The 15915-nt window shown below is 37.7% G+C and overlaps 1 protein-coding gene across 3 annotated transcripts in view; it reads left to right on the forward strand.

The window, feature by feature from the left end:
- LOC149080312 (pancreatic lipase-related protein 2-like) overlaps positions 1–15915 on the forward strand; it is a 189826-nt gene that overhangs the window by 103270 nt on the left and 70641 nt on the right. For 2 of the 3 annotated variants that reach the window (XM_089239438.1, XM_089239436.1), the window contains one exon: positions 1323–1439. The exons of the other annotated variant lie outside the window; for it this stretch is intronic. In XM_089239438.1, the coding sequence (XP_089095564.1) occupies positions 1323–1439 (117 nt within the window). The remainder of the gene's footprint in view (positions 1–1322; positions 1440–15915) is intronic. 3 annotated transcript variants of the gene reach the window in all.

Raw genomic sequence — 15915 nt, forward strand, 5'->3', positions numbered from 1 at the left:
GCGTTAAGACGGGACTGCCCACAACAATTTAAACAGCCTGTAGTCGATAGGATTCACCTTGACAAAGTTTAAAACCTTGATCGCTTCATCAAGAACGTTTCGCAAATTTGGAGGCAACGGTTTCGATGCAAGGATCTGTCTGTGAATATAGCAGTGAGTTCATTTCATTTTGGGAGCGACTTCTGTCACGCGTGCACGACGGCCTGAGTAGCAACCTTCCGTGGATTTTCCTCCATCTGTTGGGAGCCCAATGCATTTTGACCATTGAATTCTTTTTCAACGAAATAATGATTTGTTTCAAATAAGTCTTTAACAGTCGTACGACCCCTTCAATGGGTGAAAAACAAAAAGATTTACTTCGAATCCTCTTTCAAGTACAAGCAATATACTTAGCAATTACAAGTAGCACAGAATATTGCGCAAAACGTCGATACTTTCGTCGACTTGGATAGAAAAAAAATTCACAATCTTTGACGTGACTAATGACTGTGCTCTCAACATCGTCTGACATGTCCTGTATTCTTCGAGACACCGTATTATTTGACGGAGATATTAAACTCATTATAAGAGCACTTTCCTCTGCAAACGTGCATCTGACAGCATATTTTCACCAATAGTGTGATTTTTTTCCTCGTCTCGCAATACGATAGCTAATGTAGTAGAAGGTTTCGGTAGCTTTGGTAGAATCACTTTTGGAAGATTCAAAATATGTTTTCACGTTTACAGGTGCACGGTATTTCATTTTGGTGTTTCAGTCCGCTTCTGCGCAGATCTAGTTTTTAGCCACTGATCCATAGCGCAAATCACGTGAGTAGTACGTGCTTGGTAGAAAATTTGACGCAGAAAATTGTGGGAATAACACGCACACGCCTTAATACAAACGTCCACAACAAAAGTTAAACACAGCACGAATTAATTAATTCTTCGTTTTTATGCACAGCCCGGCATGTGTCAACAATCAAATCTTAAACGCCGAAGAAAAGTGAGCCGAGAGGAAGGAGTTCACGAATCCCGATCACAGATTGGGCGGGAGGAGGAAGGCCGAATCTTCCAGCGGACACAACCCCTCTGTTATAGAAGATTTTATTGATAGGGAAGGAAAATATATTACAACCTCTTAATAATGAAAATATATTAGTAAAAACCTCTACGTACTTTTAAAAATTCTTTTTAATGTTTTTTAATTATATTGTTCTTTTTTTAGATGGATGGCCGCCATTACCATTTTTTTTCGCGTACCCCCTAACGGCCTCTCGCATACCCCCGGTTGGGAACCGCTGAAGTAGACTGATAATTTTTTTTATTCTTATCTTAATTCATAGGTCTTGGAATGTCACAAGCTGTAGGTCACGTTGACTTCTATCCAAATGATGGAAAGAACCAACCAGGTTGTAAGATCGAAGCCGTCAAATCATTATTCTTAGACGGACTTCTAGAAGGTACTTTAAGTCTGCCATGTGTACTTCTCTCTGTCATATTATATCGTGCTGAGAATTTTGAATTTAAATTACTTTTTCCAGTGTAATATGACAATTCTGTAGTGTTGTAAATTAAAAATTTACAACACTACAGAATATATATATATATATATATATATATATATATATATATATATATATATACACACACACACACACACACACACACACACACATGTATATATATATATAATATTATAGTTTTATTTTTCATTTTTCTTTTCTTCGAATGGCGCCTCTGTGATTTTCCTAGGAATGCAGTTCAATTTCACCACACACTGGTTTTCGGCTTAAACCTTAGCTGAAAGTGCAAGATTCCTTCTCTATTTTCTCCTGTAAACCGACAGCTAATTATTACCGATCAGGAGACCTTACGCGTTCAATAGGATTCAAAAAACATCATGCTGGAAGTTTTTTAACACGAGGTTTGGGGATATATTGGGAAGGATTATATACGGATGAATTTTTGAAGAGCAAAACCACTTTTATTTAACCTGTCAGGTCTTCTGTAACCTTCTCAGCGGCATTGACAACTCTCGCCTCGTTAAAATACCCCCTTATTTTAGCATTGGCAAGTCCAGTTACTTTGTGAAGTTCATTTCTCAATAGAACATTTTTACCTATTTTCCTTACTTTGCACCTGCTGAAAATCTGAATAAATCCTACTTTATCAAAAAAAAGGGTATTTTACAGAGCTTCGGCGATTTCTACAATGCCGCGGGAAGCGTTAAGCCACTGTAATATCTGATGATAAATCTCCGTGTGAAACTCTTCTCATTCAGCATTCAATATAAAAACCACTTCACGACCGCCATTTTGGAGTGGTCCTGATTATATAAATAAATCATCATCAAAATAAATTTTGATTAGGGGAAAAACCATTTTCCTCGAAGTTCTTCACTTGAATATACAGGGTGAACACAAAAAGTTAGGGACTTATTTTGAAAATTAATAACGAATTAAACAATTGGTTAACAATTATCATGATCTATAGTTTTTTTTTTATCTTTTTTATTTTTAAATTAAAAAAAGTTCAAATTTCACTAACAGGTGGTGCTGAGAAACGAAAAACCTAACATAATACATAAAATTCAACATAAACAGTGTATAATTAATGTTTATGACAATTTGCGTTGTATAGACTATCACATTTCAATATGAGCGCACTTTTTTAGCTCGGGCTACATCTAAACAGGTGTAAGGGCGCTCATGTCGAAATATGATAGTTTTATGTAACGCAAATTATCATAAACACTAATTATACACTGTTTGTGTTGCATTTTATGCGTTATGTTGAAGGTGCCTGTTCATCAAATATGATGTACCCACATACGTCTATCCCTCCGTTTCCTTCTGAGATGAAGGAGATATAGCAACTTTAACTGCCTTTTGTCCATAATTTACAATTTTATACAATAAAACTTGTCAGCAACGGCCACTGGCGGGACCAAAATTATAAACCGTTCTGTTCATTACGACTATTTAATTGACTACATACTTTAATAACTTTTAAATTTAATTAAAAAAATTAATTTTTTTCTTTTTAAATATTTGAAATTATTTAAAAAATATAAATATTTAAAATTATTTTAAATATTTATTATTTTTTTAAATTTTTAATCTTTTAATTTTTTAAACTTTAAAAAAAATACTTTTATTAAATAATGTTATCCTCGTACGGTGTTCACTCAGGGCCGGATTAAGACGTTTGAAGACTTGAATATTTTTGGTGGTTCCCCCGATACCTACAAGTATATTTTCCTCGATATTCAGTCTATAAACTTAAAAAAATGAAATTTTATATTTCAGAAGTGAGACTAATCTAAGGATGGGATTTCACTCTAAAAGGTTTATGAAAGTTATTTTATAAAACTTGAAAAAAGCAGCTAATAAATATATCGATTGCATTCGAGAAAATGCAACCGATTAGCTTATTGGTTGCATTTTTTAAAAGAATTATTATCAAATTTTTATAGTGTAGTCTAGGCTTAAGGCCGGGATCACACTATAAAGTTTTATAAAAGATATTTTATAAAAGTTTAAAAATTCAGCCAATAGGCGCATTGGTTGCATTCAAGCAAATGTAACCGGTGATCTTATTGGTTGAATTTTTCACGTTTTATCAAAGAGCTTCTACAAAACTTTTATAGTGTAATCCCGGCCTAAGGCTGGTATTAGCTTATTGGTTTATAGAACCTATAAACTTTGATTAAAAATTATTTTATAAAACTTGAAAAATGTAACCAATAAACACATCTGTTACATTCGAGCGAACTTAACTGATCCGCCTATCGGTTGCATTTTTCAAGTTTTATAAACGAACTTTTATAAAACTTTTATAGTGTAATCCCGGCCTAACACAGAATTGTGATGTGAATATTTCTAAGCTCAGACATTTTGAAAGTCTCCACCCCTCCCCTTTTTTTCTACTTGCAAATTCCTTGATATCTCCTGAATTTTTTTTTTTTTTTTGGAACATCGGATGTTTTGAATGTTTTTGGATTGGATTTTTCGATGTTTTTGGAATTTTTCTTTCATATTTTTCCGAAAAGATGGATTTTTTTTTCAAAATCTTTTGAAAATATTTTCAAATATTTCCTCCCATCGACTACTTGTGAGGATCGGAATGAAGGCATCTTTATACCCATATTCTATGGGGCTCTAGATTAAACCACCAAAGAATGCCTCCAGGCTGTCTATGGGCACGGAATGAATGAACGCCAGGGTCTCTGCCACCGGACTTATCCTGTTGCCGAGATCTGTTCCAGCCCAGCTTCGTGGCAGAGTCTGGAACAAAGTGAGTGCACCTAACAGTCTGAGTGTTTAGCTAGTGTTGTACCTATGGGGACTGAATCATCATGGTATGGCCGTTGGCAAAATTCGTTACCCTCGGCACTCTGAATTAGGGGTGAAGGAGAAAAATAATTACAAAAATTGCGAAAAAATAGTTTTTATGCACGAATTTCAAACTAAAGATGCCCCGTGTGAAAGAAGCCTAATACAATCCTAAGATCAAAAGAACTGACAGAACCGAAGGTTTAAAATCTTTTAATTTCCATAATTTCATAAATTCTTGTTTGTGTTTTTTTAATTGTGTTGATCACTCATCTTTCTTTATTCTCTTCACATCTGAGTCCACACTGGCTATTAAAAAAATTGTTTTGATTGATTTGTGTCTATTGCATATCAAAATGCCCTTTAAAAATAAAAAAATTAATTAATTACTTTGGGTCGATATCTTTACTAGGACCATTTGAGTTTGGTACACATATGTGTACGTAAGGTCTTAACCTGAGAAAAGAATCATTAAAAACATTTAAAACCGTTAAAAATGAGGTACATACATGTGTACCTCCAAAGCGACGAGGATATCAGCCTTAATCGAAAATATGATATAGGCCCATAATCAATTTTGGGACCATAACATTGATTATACACGGGAGCAGGAGAGAAATACCCACTCATGACGAATATCCTCTCCCCACACACACACACACTGCATTCAGAGCCATATAATAAGGGTTATCTCGCAAGGCTCTGCGTTCAGTAGAAGCTGGCGTGCACCCGCTTTGCTACCTTGTTAATTACGGTAGTTTGCACAATCGTTGTGGTACTGCCCATTTTACTGAATTCTTTTTAAAATGATCTTTTCGATTATTTCATAAGTATCTGTTTACCAGGATCATTGATGCACCATGATATGTACAAAAGAGCTACGCGTGCTCTTGTCTGCACGCAAGGTCTAGACCCGACCGTATTCAAGAAATCAAGTCTTTTTGTCAAGTCAACCCATGAAGAAAGACTTGATTTCTTGAATACGGTCGGCTCGGGTCTAGGTCAATTCGTCACGCTCATCTTGTCGCGTGACAATTCGTCGCGTTCAATTTGTCGCAGCATCAATTAATCGTGCTACAAACTCATCGCGGTACAAATTTGTCGCAAACTCATTCCGTCACAGTTCAAATTTGTCGTAAACTCATTCCGTCGCGGTGCAAATTTGTCGCAGACTCATTTCATCGCGGTACAAATTTGTCGCAGACTCATTTCATCGCTGTACAAAGTTGTCGCAGACTCATTTCGTACAAAGTTGTAGTGAAGTCATTTCGTCGTGACAAATTTGAATTGCTTTAAAATTCAAATGTTTGTTGTGATCTTATAAATAAATAGGGTAGTTGCTTTAGTCATAAAAAATGAAACTGATTTTTTTCTCATTTGTTTTTGGAAATGTTCCCCCTTCCCATATCTGTTTTAATTTTTAACTAATGAAGGAAAGTATTCATCGAAGTCATCGAGGGTCAATGGAACTTACACCAAGATAATAAATTGGGATCAAATAAATTTTTAAAATTTAATTTCCACCGTATAAGCCGTATTTCCCGCTTTTTGTCGGGATTTATATTTCTCGCAGTGAGGGGGCGTATATTTCCTGGGTGGGGAGGGAGTATGCGGGCTTTATCCCAAGATAATAAATTGGGATCAAATAAATTTTGAAAATTTAATTTCCATCGTATAGGCCGCGCTTCCCGCTTTCTATCGGGATTTCCATTTCTTGCAGCGAGGGGCATCGGTGGCGCACATCGAGATAATAAATTGCGATCAATGTTCCCCCCCCCCCCCCAGCACAATTTCCGTAATTCACTATTAAATATATCCATGCAGAGAATATATCTTTGAGGAATTTTTTATCGACAATGTATCTAAGTTTTATGTGTAACAGCTGCGAAAAGTCTCTTTTTCTAGGGTGTGGGTCATAATCCCGACAGACGAAATCCCGACAAGTCACAATCCCGACAGACGAAATCCCGACAGGTCAAAATCCCGACAGGGTCGAAATCCCGACAAGTCAAAATCCCGACACGGTCAGAATCCCGACAGGGTCGAAATCCCGACAGGTCAAAATCCCGAAAAGTCGAAATCCCGACAGGGTCAAATTCCCGACACGGTCAAAATCCCGACACGGTCGAATTTAAAAATTCAATTTCGCCGTATAATCGCCGCACTTCGCGATTTCTGTCGGGATTTGAATTTCTCGCGGCGAGGGGCGTTGGGGCGCCGATGAGAATGATAAATTGCGATCAAATAAATTTTTTAAATTTTAATTTCGCCGTATAAGCCGCACTTCGCGATTTCTGTCGGGATTTGAATTTCTTACGGCAAGGGGCGTTGGGGTGACGATGAGAATGATAAATTGCGATGAAATAAATTTTTCAAATTTTAATTTCGCCGTATAAGCCGCACTTCGCGATTTCTGTCGGGATTTGAATTTCTTGCGGCAAGGGGCGTTGGGGTGACGATGAGAATGATAAATTGCGATGAAATAAATTTTTCAAATTTTAATTTCGCCGTATAAGCCGCACTTCGCGATTTCTGTCGGGATTTGAATTTCTTGCGGCAAGGGGCCTTGGGGTGACGATGAGAATGATAAATTGCGATCAAATAAATTTTTTAAATTTTAATTTCGCCGTATAAGCCGCACTTCGCGATTTCTGTCGGGATTTGAATTTCTTGCGGCAAGGGGCGTTGGGGTGACGATGAGAATGATAAATTGCGATGAAATAAATTTTTCAAATTTTAATTTCGCCGTATAAGCCGCACTTCGCGATTTCTGTCGGGATTTGAATTTCTTGCGGCAAGGGGCCTTGGGGTGACGATGAGAATGATAAATTGCGATCAAATAAATTTTTTAAATTTTAATTTCGCCGTATAAGCCGCACTTCGCGATTTCTGTCGGGATTTGAATTTCTTGCGGCAAGGGGCGTTGGGGTGACGATGAGAATGATAAATTGCGATGAAATAAATTTTTCAAATTTTAATTTCGCCGTATAAGCCGCACTTCGCGATTTCTGTCGGGATTTGAATTTCTTGCGGCAAGGGGCCTTGGGGTGACGATGAGAATGATAAATTGCGATGAAATAAATTTTTCAAATTTTAATTTCGCCGTATAAGCCGCACTTCGCGATTTCTGTCGGGATTTGAATTTCTTGCGGCAAGGGGCCTTGGGGTGACGATGAGAATGATAAATTGCGATCAAATAAATTTTTTAAATTTTAATTTCGCCGTATAAGCCGCACTTCGCGATTTCTGTCGGGATTTGAATTTCTTGCGGCAAGGGGCGTTGGGGTGACGATGAGAATGATAAATTGCGATGAAATAAATTTTTCAAATTTTAATTTCGCCGTATAAGCCGCACTTCGCGATTTCTGTCGGGATTTGAATTTCTTGCGGCAAGGGGCCTTGGGGTGACGATGAGAATGATAAATTGCGATCAAATAAATTTTTTAAATTTTAATTTCGCCGTATAAGCCGCACTTCGCGATTTCTGTCGGGATTTGAATTTCTCGCGGCGAGGGGCGTTGGGGCGCCGATGAGAATGATAAATTGCGATGAAATAAATTTTTCAAATTTTAATTTCGCCGTATAAGCCGCACTTCGTGATTTCTGTCGGGATTTGAATTTCTTGCGGCAAGGGGCGTTGGGGTGACGATGAGAATGATAAATTGCGATGAAATAAATTTTTCAAATTTTAATTTCGCCGTATAAGCCGCACTTCGCGATTTCTGTCGGGATTTGAATTTCTTGCGGCAAGGGGCCTTGGGGTGACGATGAGAATGATAAATTGCGATCAAATAAATTTTTTAAATTTTAATTTCGCCGTATAAGCCGCACTTCGCGATTTCTGTCGGGATTTGAATTTCTTGCGGCAAGGGGCGTTGGGGTGACGATGAGAATGATAAATTGCGATGAAATAAATTTTTCAAATTTTAATTTCGCCGTATAAGCCGCACTTCGCGATTTCTGTCGGGATTTGAATTTCTTGCGGCAAGGGGCCTTGGGGTGACGATGAGAATGATAAATTGCGATCAAATAAATTTTTTAAATTTTAATTTCGCCGTATAAGCCGCACTTCGCGATTTCTGTCGGGATTTGAATTTCTTACGGCAAGGGGCGTTGGGGTGACGATGAGAATGATAAATTGCGATGAAATAAATTTTTCAAATTTTAATTTCGCCGTATAAGCCGCACTTCGCGATTTCTGTCGGGATTTGAATTTCTTGCGGCAAGGGGCGTTGGGGTGACGATGAGAATGATGAATTGCGATGAAATAAATTTTTAAAATTTCAATTTCGCCGTATAAGCCGCACTTCGCGATTTTTGTCGGGATTTGAATTTCTCGCGATGAAGGGCGTTGGGGTGACGATGAGAATGATAAATTGCTATCAAATAAATTTTCAAATTTTAATTTCGCCGTATAAGCCGCACTTCGCGATTTCTGTCGGGATTTGACTTTCTCGCGATTAAGGGCGTTGGGGCGACGATGAGAATGATGAATTGCGATCAAATAAAATTTTCAAATTTTAATTTTGTCGCATAAGCCGCACGTCGTGATTTCTGTCGGGATTTGAATTTCTCTCGGCGAGGGGCGTTGGGGCGACGATGAGAATAGTGAATTGCGATCAAATAAAATTTTCAAATTTTAATTTCGCCGTATAAGCCGCACTTCGTGATTTCTGTCGGGATTTGACTTTCTCGCGATTAAGGGCGTTGGGGCGACGATGAGAATGATGAATTGCTATCAAATAAATTTTCTAACTTTAATTTCGCCGTATAAGCCGCACTTCGCGATTTCTGTCGGGATTTCCGTTTGTCGCTGCAAGTGGTTTGTGGCGCATACCATGATCAATGGAGATCAATAATTTGGAAATTCATTTACTTTTCCAACTTGGCGAAAAGCAAAGGATTCAGGGTTGCCTTTTTCTGGCATTTATCGATTTTTCTATCCTCCACAAACACTGCTGTTCCTTATTATTTTCTTTGAGAATTTTTCGAAATTCTTTCTCGCTCAAGTTTCAAATAGACTTAAAATGTCAAATGATATTGCACAAAGTTAGACCGTTTCATGAAGATCTTAATTTAAAATTTTCAAGGTTTTCGAAAGCAATGTAATAGTAGAGAAATATTTTTATTCATATGTATAAAATTACATGTCTTGACAGCTTAATTCACTGATTCATCGCCGAGCCGCAACCACTGAAGGTCAGGCCCGTATCTAGAAATTCCATTCGGGGGGGGGGGGGACAAGGTGGTCAAATAATATATTTGGCCATGTTTTACCTTATTTCAATCATTTTCTCTCATTTCGAAGGGACCGGATCCCCAATTCCCCCCTTCTCACTACGAAGCTATAAACATAAAATTCTGTCAATAGTTTTATTTTATACTGTTGAGACTCCCAAAAAAATTTCTTAAAATTCTATCTCTAAGTTGGTCTTAAGGCTTTGAAGAGAGTATGCAAATTGTGTGGTAGTGTAGTTGCATACAGGGTGTCCTTTAAGAGTTAGTACGGCCATTGTCTTCTCAACCATCCGTGGTAGAGATGATTTCAGTTTGAAAAAATGCTCAAAAGGCGTTCAAAAATTACCCTGTACCAGTTTTGAGAGTGAAAACACAGTGTGTAACAAAATAAAAAAATATAAATTTTTAAAACTTCTAATTATAAAGTGACTGCACCGTATCTCCTGAGACCAACAAAAAAAATCTAAGTTGACAAGTACAATGTTCGCCGAGATATTTGAATTCAAAATTCGAAGGAAAGGTGGAAAGGACAGCATAAATTTGGGGAAGGAGCGTTGTCGATTAGTTTTTGCTGTCTTTTCATAACTTTTCTCCAGTTTTCGAATTCAAATATCTTAGCGAATATTGCACTGAGAAACATGCAATTTTTCTGTTGGCATCAGGAGAGACAATGCAACAACTTTCAAATTGGAAGTTAAAGGACGGGAAATCAAAGAAAAATTTAGATTTTTTTGTTTTGAGCCACACACACTGTATTTTCCGAGGATGATATCACTTTCCGCTATCTATACGAAGGTTTCAACGGTTGGCTGATGCGAGATGAAGTTAGGAAGGAAAAATTCACCTGTGCTCTTGCTAGGAATCAAACCCACGTTCTCGAGCTTTCTGGGTGAGCCCACTAGACTACAAAGGCAAAGAATATCAATTTTTCCTTGGAACTTGTATGCGATGAACGGTCGGACCTAACTCAGGCCTCTGGAATCACGAAGTGCGTCTTATACGGCGAAATTAAAATTTGAAAATTTATTTGATCACAATTTATCATTCTCATCGGCGCCCCCACGCCCCTCACCGCAAGAAATTCAAATCCCGAACCGCGGCTTATACGGCAAAATTAAAATTTGAAAAATTTATTTCATCGCAATTTATCATTCTCATCGGCGCCCCAACGCCCCTCGTCGCGAGAAATTCAAATCCCGACAGAAATCGCGAAGTGCGGCTTATACGGCGAAATTAAAATTTGAAAAATTTATTTCATCGCAATTTATCATTCTCATCGTCACCCCAACGGCCTTCATCGCGAGAAATTCAAATCCCGACAGAAATCGCGAAGTGCGGCTTATACGGCGAAATTGAAATTTTAAAATTTATTTGATAGCAATTTATCATTCTCATCGTCACCCCAACGCCCTTCATCGCGAGAAATTCAAATCCCGACAGAAATCGCGAAGTGCGGCTTATACGGCGAAATTAAAATTTGAAAAATTTATTTCATCGCAATTTATCATTCTCATCGTCACCCCAACGCCCCTTGCCGCAAGAAATTCAAATCCCGACAGAAATCACGAAGTGCGGCTTATACGGCGAAATTGAAATTTGAAAATTTATTTGATAGCAATTTATCATTCTCATCGTCACCCCAACGCCCCTTGCCGCAAGAAATTCAAATCCCGACAGAAATCGCGAAGTGCGGCTTATACGGCGAAATTAAAATTTGAAAATTTATTTGATAGCAATTTATCATTCTCATCGTCACCCCAACGGCCTTCATCGCGAGAAATTCAAATCCCGACAGAAATCGCGAAGTGCGGCTTATACGGCGAAATTGAAATTTTAAAATTTATTTGATAGCAATTTATCATTCTCATCGTCACCCCAACGCCCTTCATCGCGAGAAATTCAAATCCCGACAGAAATCGCGAAGTGCGGCTTATACGGCGAAATTGAAATTTGAAAAATTTATTTGATAGCAATTTATCATTCTCATCGTCACCCCAACGGCCTTCATCGCGAGAAATTCAAATCCCGACAGAAATCACGAAGTGCGGCTTATACGGCGAAATTGAAATTTTAAAATTTATTTGATAGCAATTTATCATTCTCATCGTCACCCCAACGCCCCTCGTCGCGAGAAATTCAAATCCCGACAGAAATCGCGAAGTGCGGCTTATACGGCGAAATTAAAATTTGAAAAATTTATTTCATCGCAATTTATCATTCTCATCGTCACCCCAACGGCCTTCATCGCGAGAAATTCAAATCCCGACAGAAATCGCGAAGTGCGGCTTATACGGCGAAATTGAAATTTTAAAATTTATTTGATAGCAATTTATCATTCTCATCGTCACCCCAACGCCCTTCATCGCGAGAAATTCAAATCCCGACAGAAATCGCGAAGTGCGGCTTATACGGCGAAATTGAAATTTTAAAATTTATTTGATAGCAATTTATCATTCTCATCGTCACCCCAACGCCCCTCGTCGCGAGAAATTCAAATCCCGACAGAAATCGCGAAGTGCGGCTTATACGGCGAAATTAAAATTTGAAAAATTTATTTCATCGCAATTTATCATTCTCATCGTCACCCCAACGCCCCTTGCCGCAAGAAATTCAAATCCCGACAGAAATCACGAAGTGCGGCTTATACGGCGAAATTAAAATTTTAAAATTTATTTGATAGCAATTTATCATTCTCATCGTCACCCCAACGCCCTTCATCGCGAGAAATTCAAATCCCGACAGAAATCGCGAAGTGCGGCTTATACGGCGAAATTAAAATTTGAAAAATTTATTTGATCGCAATTTATCATTCTCATCGGCGCCCGCACGCCCCTCACCGCGAGAAATTCAAATCCCGACAGAAATCACGAAGTGCGGCTTATACGGCGAAATTGAATTTTTAAATTGGACAGTGTCGGGATTTCGACCCTGTCGGGATTTCGACCCGTCGGGATTTCGACCCTGTCGGGATTTTGACCTGTCGGGATTTCGTCTGTCGGGATTGTGACTTGTCGGGATTTCGTCTGTCGGGATTGTGAACGGAACCCCTTTTTCTAATTATTTTTTTGCAATGCAATGTACATTTTAAATCACTTTGTATTATCACACCGAAGTAAATGCCCCCGTCCCACAAGAGTGGGCTAGGGGACTATTGGTAAGATAATTAAAGTTAAAGATAATAAAAGTCTTTGTCAGGATTCGCGGTCGTCTCGGGCCTCGGGGAAGCAATAATTTTTATGGCTTTCAATACAAATGCAGCGGAACGAGCGTCTTCCTTTGTGAATAACCGAACAATAGGGATTGCTTCACGCCGGGGTTCACGCCGGCTGTGGTTTTTGCGGTTATGTTCAACAAAGACTTTTATTATCTTTAGACTTTTATTAACTTTAATTATCTTGCCAATGGTCCCCTAGCCCACTCTTGTGGGACGGAGGCTTTATATACGAAATGAATGGCGATTTTCAGCTCCCCTCCTTCTTCAATGTTTCCTGCATGTCGGCAACTTTGACTGACCAAGGGTGCCGGAAGTGTTTGGAACTTGTGGGTTCTTGTCTTGATCTTTAAGTATGACATTTTGATTTGTGAATCATTTCTCTGGGTGCTCATACCTATTCCATAAAGTACCGTGAGCACCCACAGCATCCCTGTCTGACACAACTGCAAATGTCAATCGATTGTTTTTATTTGTTTTTTTTTTCACCTCTAAAGTAACAACTCTCGAGTAAAAATAATGAAATCAGACTTTTAATTAACCCATTGTATGTAACTTCATGTACATGACACTCATACGGCTCCAGTCAATTAGTAAAAATTTCTTACAAAAGAAGTGAATTAACATTAACAGACAATAAAGGATTATATTCAGAGGTATATTTCCTTTGTGGGGAAGGGGTATGTGGTGGGCTTTATCCCAAGATGACAAGTTCAAGTGAAAAGGCGTAACCAAAACTGAGTAATTGGTGATCAAGAACATGAATTAGAAAAGGAGAAGGGAATCAAGGTTTGAATAGCCCACAGGTGGGAAAGCTATAAATCCGCCTCTGATTATAGCCTACATTTATCAGGATAATTTTAATTTAAAAAAATCATATCATATCTTACATATAAACACTCCACGATATCTAAACGATTAGGGGTTAAAAGCGGACGAGACATATGCGGACATTTTATGTTTACCAATAATCAAACGTTACTCGCGAGTAATTCTGGTGATTTTTAAGCTACGTTCTCTGATCGCGATCGGGTAAAAATCGGACATTTCATGTTTACCGATAATTTAACACTTATTGGCGAATGATTCTGGCGATTTTTCGAGTTACATTTTCTAAATGTGTTGAATGGGGGGGGGGGGGAGAATAAGTTCCTGGAAAGTTTGAAGAAGAATCAATGTAATCAATCGGCTGCCGACCCCATGGGAGATTGTACTATGAAGAAGAATAAATTGACTGAGAGCTGGGAGGATTAGAGTCAATTGTCGCCTTGTTTTCTTCTGAGAAACGTCGTTTTCTAACATTGCCGTCCGTACCTCCAAATACGACTCTTATCCAACCCATGGATAAAAAAGTAATTTTAAAACTTTGAGGGAAGGTTTAAATCAAAGGACTTTTAAGAAGGTGTTTTGCAATAATCTCTGCCTCAGAATTAACAATCGCTGACTTCTGCAAACATAATTTAATACACTAATACACTACATTCCTCATAATTTTTATTCATGAAGCTTTGCAAAAAGTGACACAGGGGCGCCGTTATCAGACACGGGGCCATCTCAAAAATTTCGAGGCATCAAAAATGTTTAGGACACCCTTAGCCCCGATTTTATATATTTTGTGGGGGGTGGGGGGGAAGATCATCAGCTATTATTTCAGAATATGCAGGAATGCTGAGAAATATCCTAACAAACAATTTTAAATACGCAATAAAATGTAAATAAAAAAAATTAATGATAATTCAGTACTTAAAGGTAGTTTCAAAGTAATGAGAGGAAACAATATTCCAGAAACTGATGAAAATTTTGGAATTGAGGAATTAAAATTAACTCTAAGAAATAGATCCAACACCAATGAAAATTCAGAATTAATTAGAAAAATAATAACAGAATTGATTTTTTTTAGAATGAACGGAAGAAAAAATTCTAGAATTGATGAAAATTCGGAATTAATGCAAGAAATAATTTAAGAATTGATGGAAGCCTCCAATAAGTTACCGTGAGTGCGGGGCCCGGTGCAACCGCACACCTCTAAGGGCGGCTCTAGACTTACCAGATCCATGAATTCTGTTTGGGACGCATTGTAGCCAGATTGCTTTTCAGGCAGAAATTTCGAGTGCTTTGACACGTAGACTGCTCAACACTAATTTTATTGAAAAAAACTTTTTAGTGATTTCAGGGTAATTTTGAGTGCTGATTCTGTGTGTGAATCTGGCATTATTTTTTTTCAAACGCTCTAATTTTTAACATAAAGTGAAAACTAAATTTCAGTAGTACTACATAAGCAGCACACAAATCGCATTTAAATCTGCGAGCGGAGTTTACATCACTAGCAAGCTTGAATCAATGGAATGAATCAATTTAATCATGAAAAGTAATCAATTTAATCATGAAAAGTAATCAATTTAATCATGAAAAGTAATCAATTTAATCATGAAAAGTAATCAATTTAATCATGAAAAGTAATCAATTTAATCATGAAAAGTAATCAATTTAATCATGAAAAGTAATCAATTTAATCATGAAAAGTAATCAATTTAATCATGAAAAGTAATCAATACATAAATCGGAAGTCAATACTGATGATACTTAGGGCCGGACTTGGGCAAGTGTGAAGGTTGGCCGCAACCGGGGCGTTAAATGTTAGGGGCCGCAAAAACGTGATGAAAGAAAATACTTTGATTGCATTTTAATTTAAAAACTTCGTTTTCAACAAAGCGAATGCATTTAAACCTCGCTACAACGATACTCAATATTACGATAAATTACTCTACAACGATATTTTTTCAAGCCTTGTTTGAAAATGCCTATACTCTAATGTTAAACTGTTACCTCTCGACATAACGATATATAATACCTACATAATCTACAACGACATTTTTTCTTGGTCTGCAGAGTCGTTGTATCGAGGTTTCGCTGTAGCTTAAAATTTTGTCTAAAAAACCTTTAAAATTCAGACATCGAACCTTATTTCTCTTTCCTAGGGTTTTCACAGATCCCCTTCCTCCAAGTCAAGTAAAGGGTGGAGGTGGATCTAGTGCTCCGGACGATGGGTTGCTAAATTCTTCTTTTAAAATTTAAAAAATTACACAAGGCATACATAATGCATACTTGCCCGGCCGAAAGAGTATGAAGTTGAGGTCCTGGGTAGGTAATCGG

The sequence above is a fragment of the Pholcus phalangioides genome, unplaced genomic scaffold (assembly GCF_987345545.1).
Source record: "Pholcus phalangioides strain wild (caught in Gottingen) unplaced genomic scaffold, Ppha-v1.0 ptg000011l_1, whole genome shotgun sequence".
NCBI lineage: Eukaryota > Metazoa > Arthropoda > Arachnida > Araneae > Pholcidae > Pholcus > Pholcus phalangioides.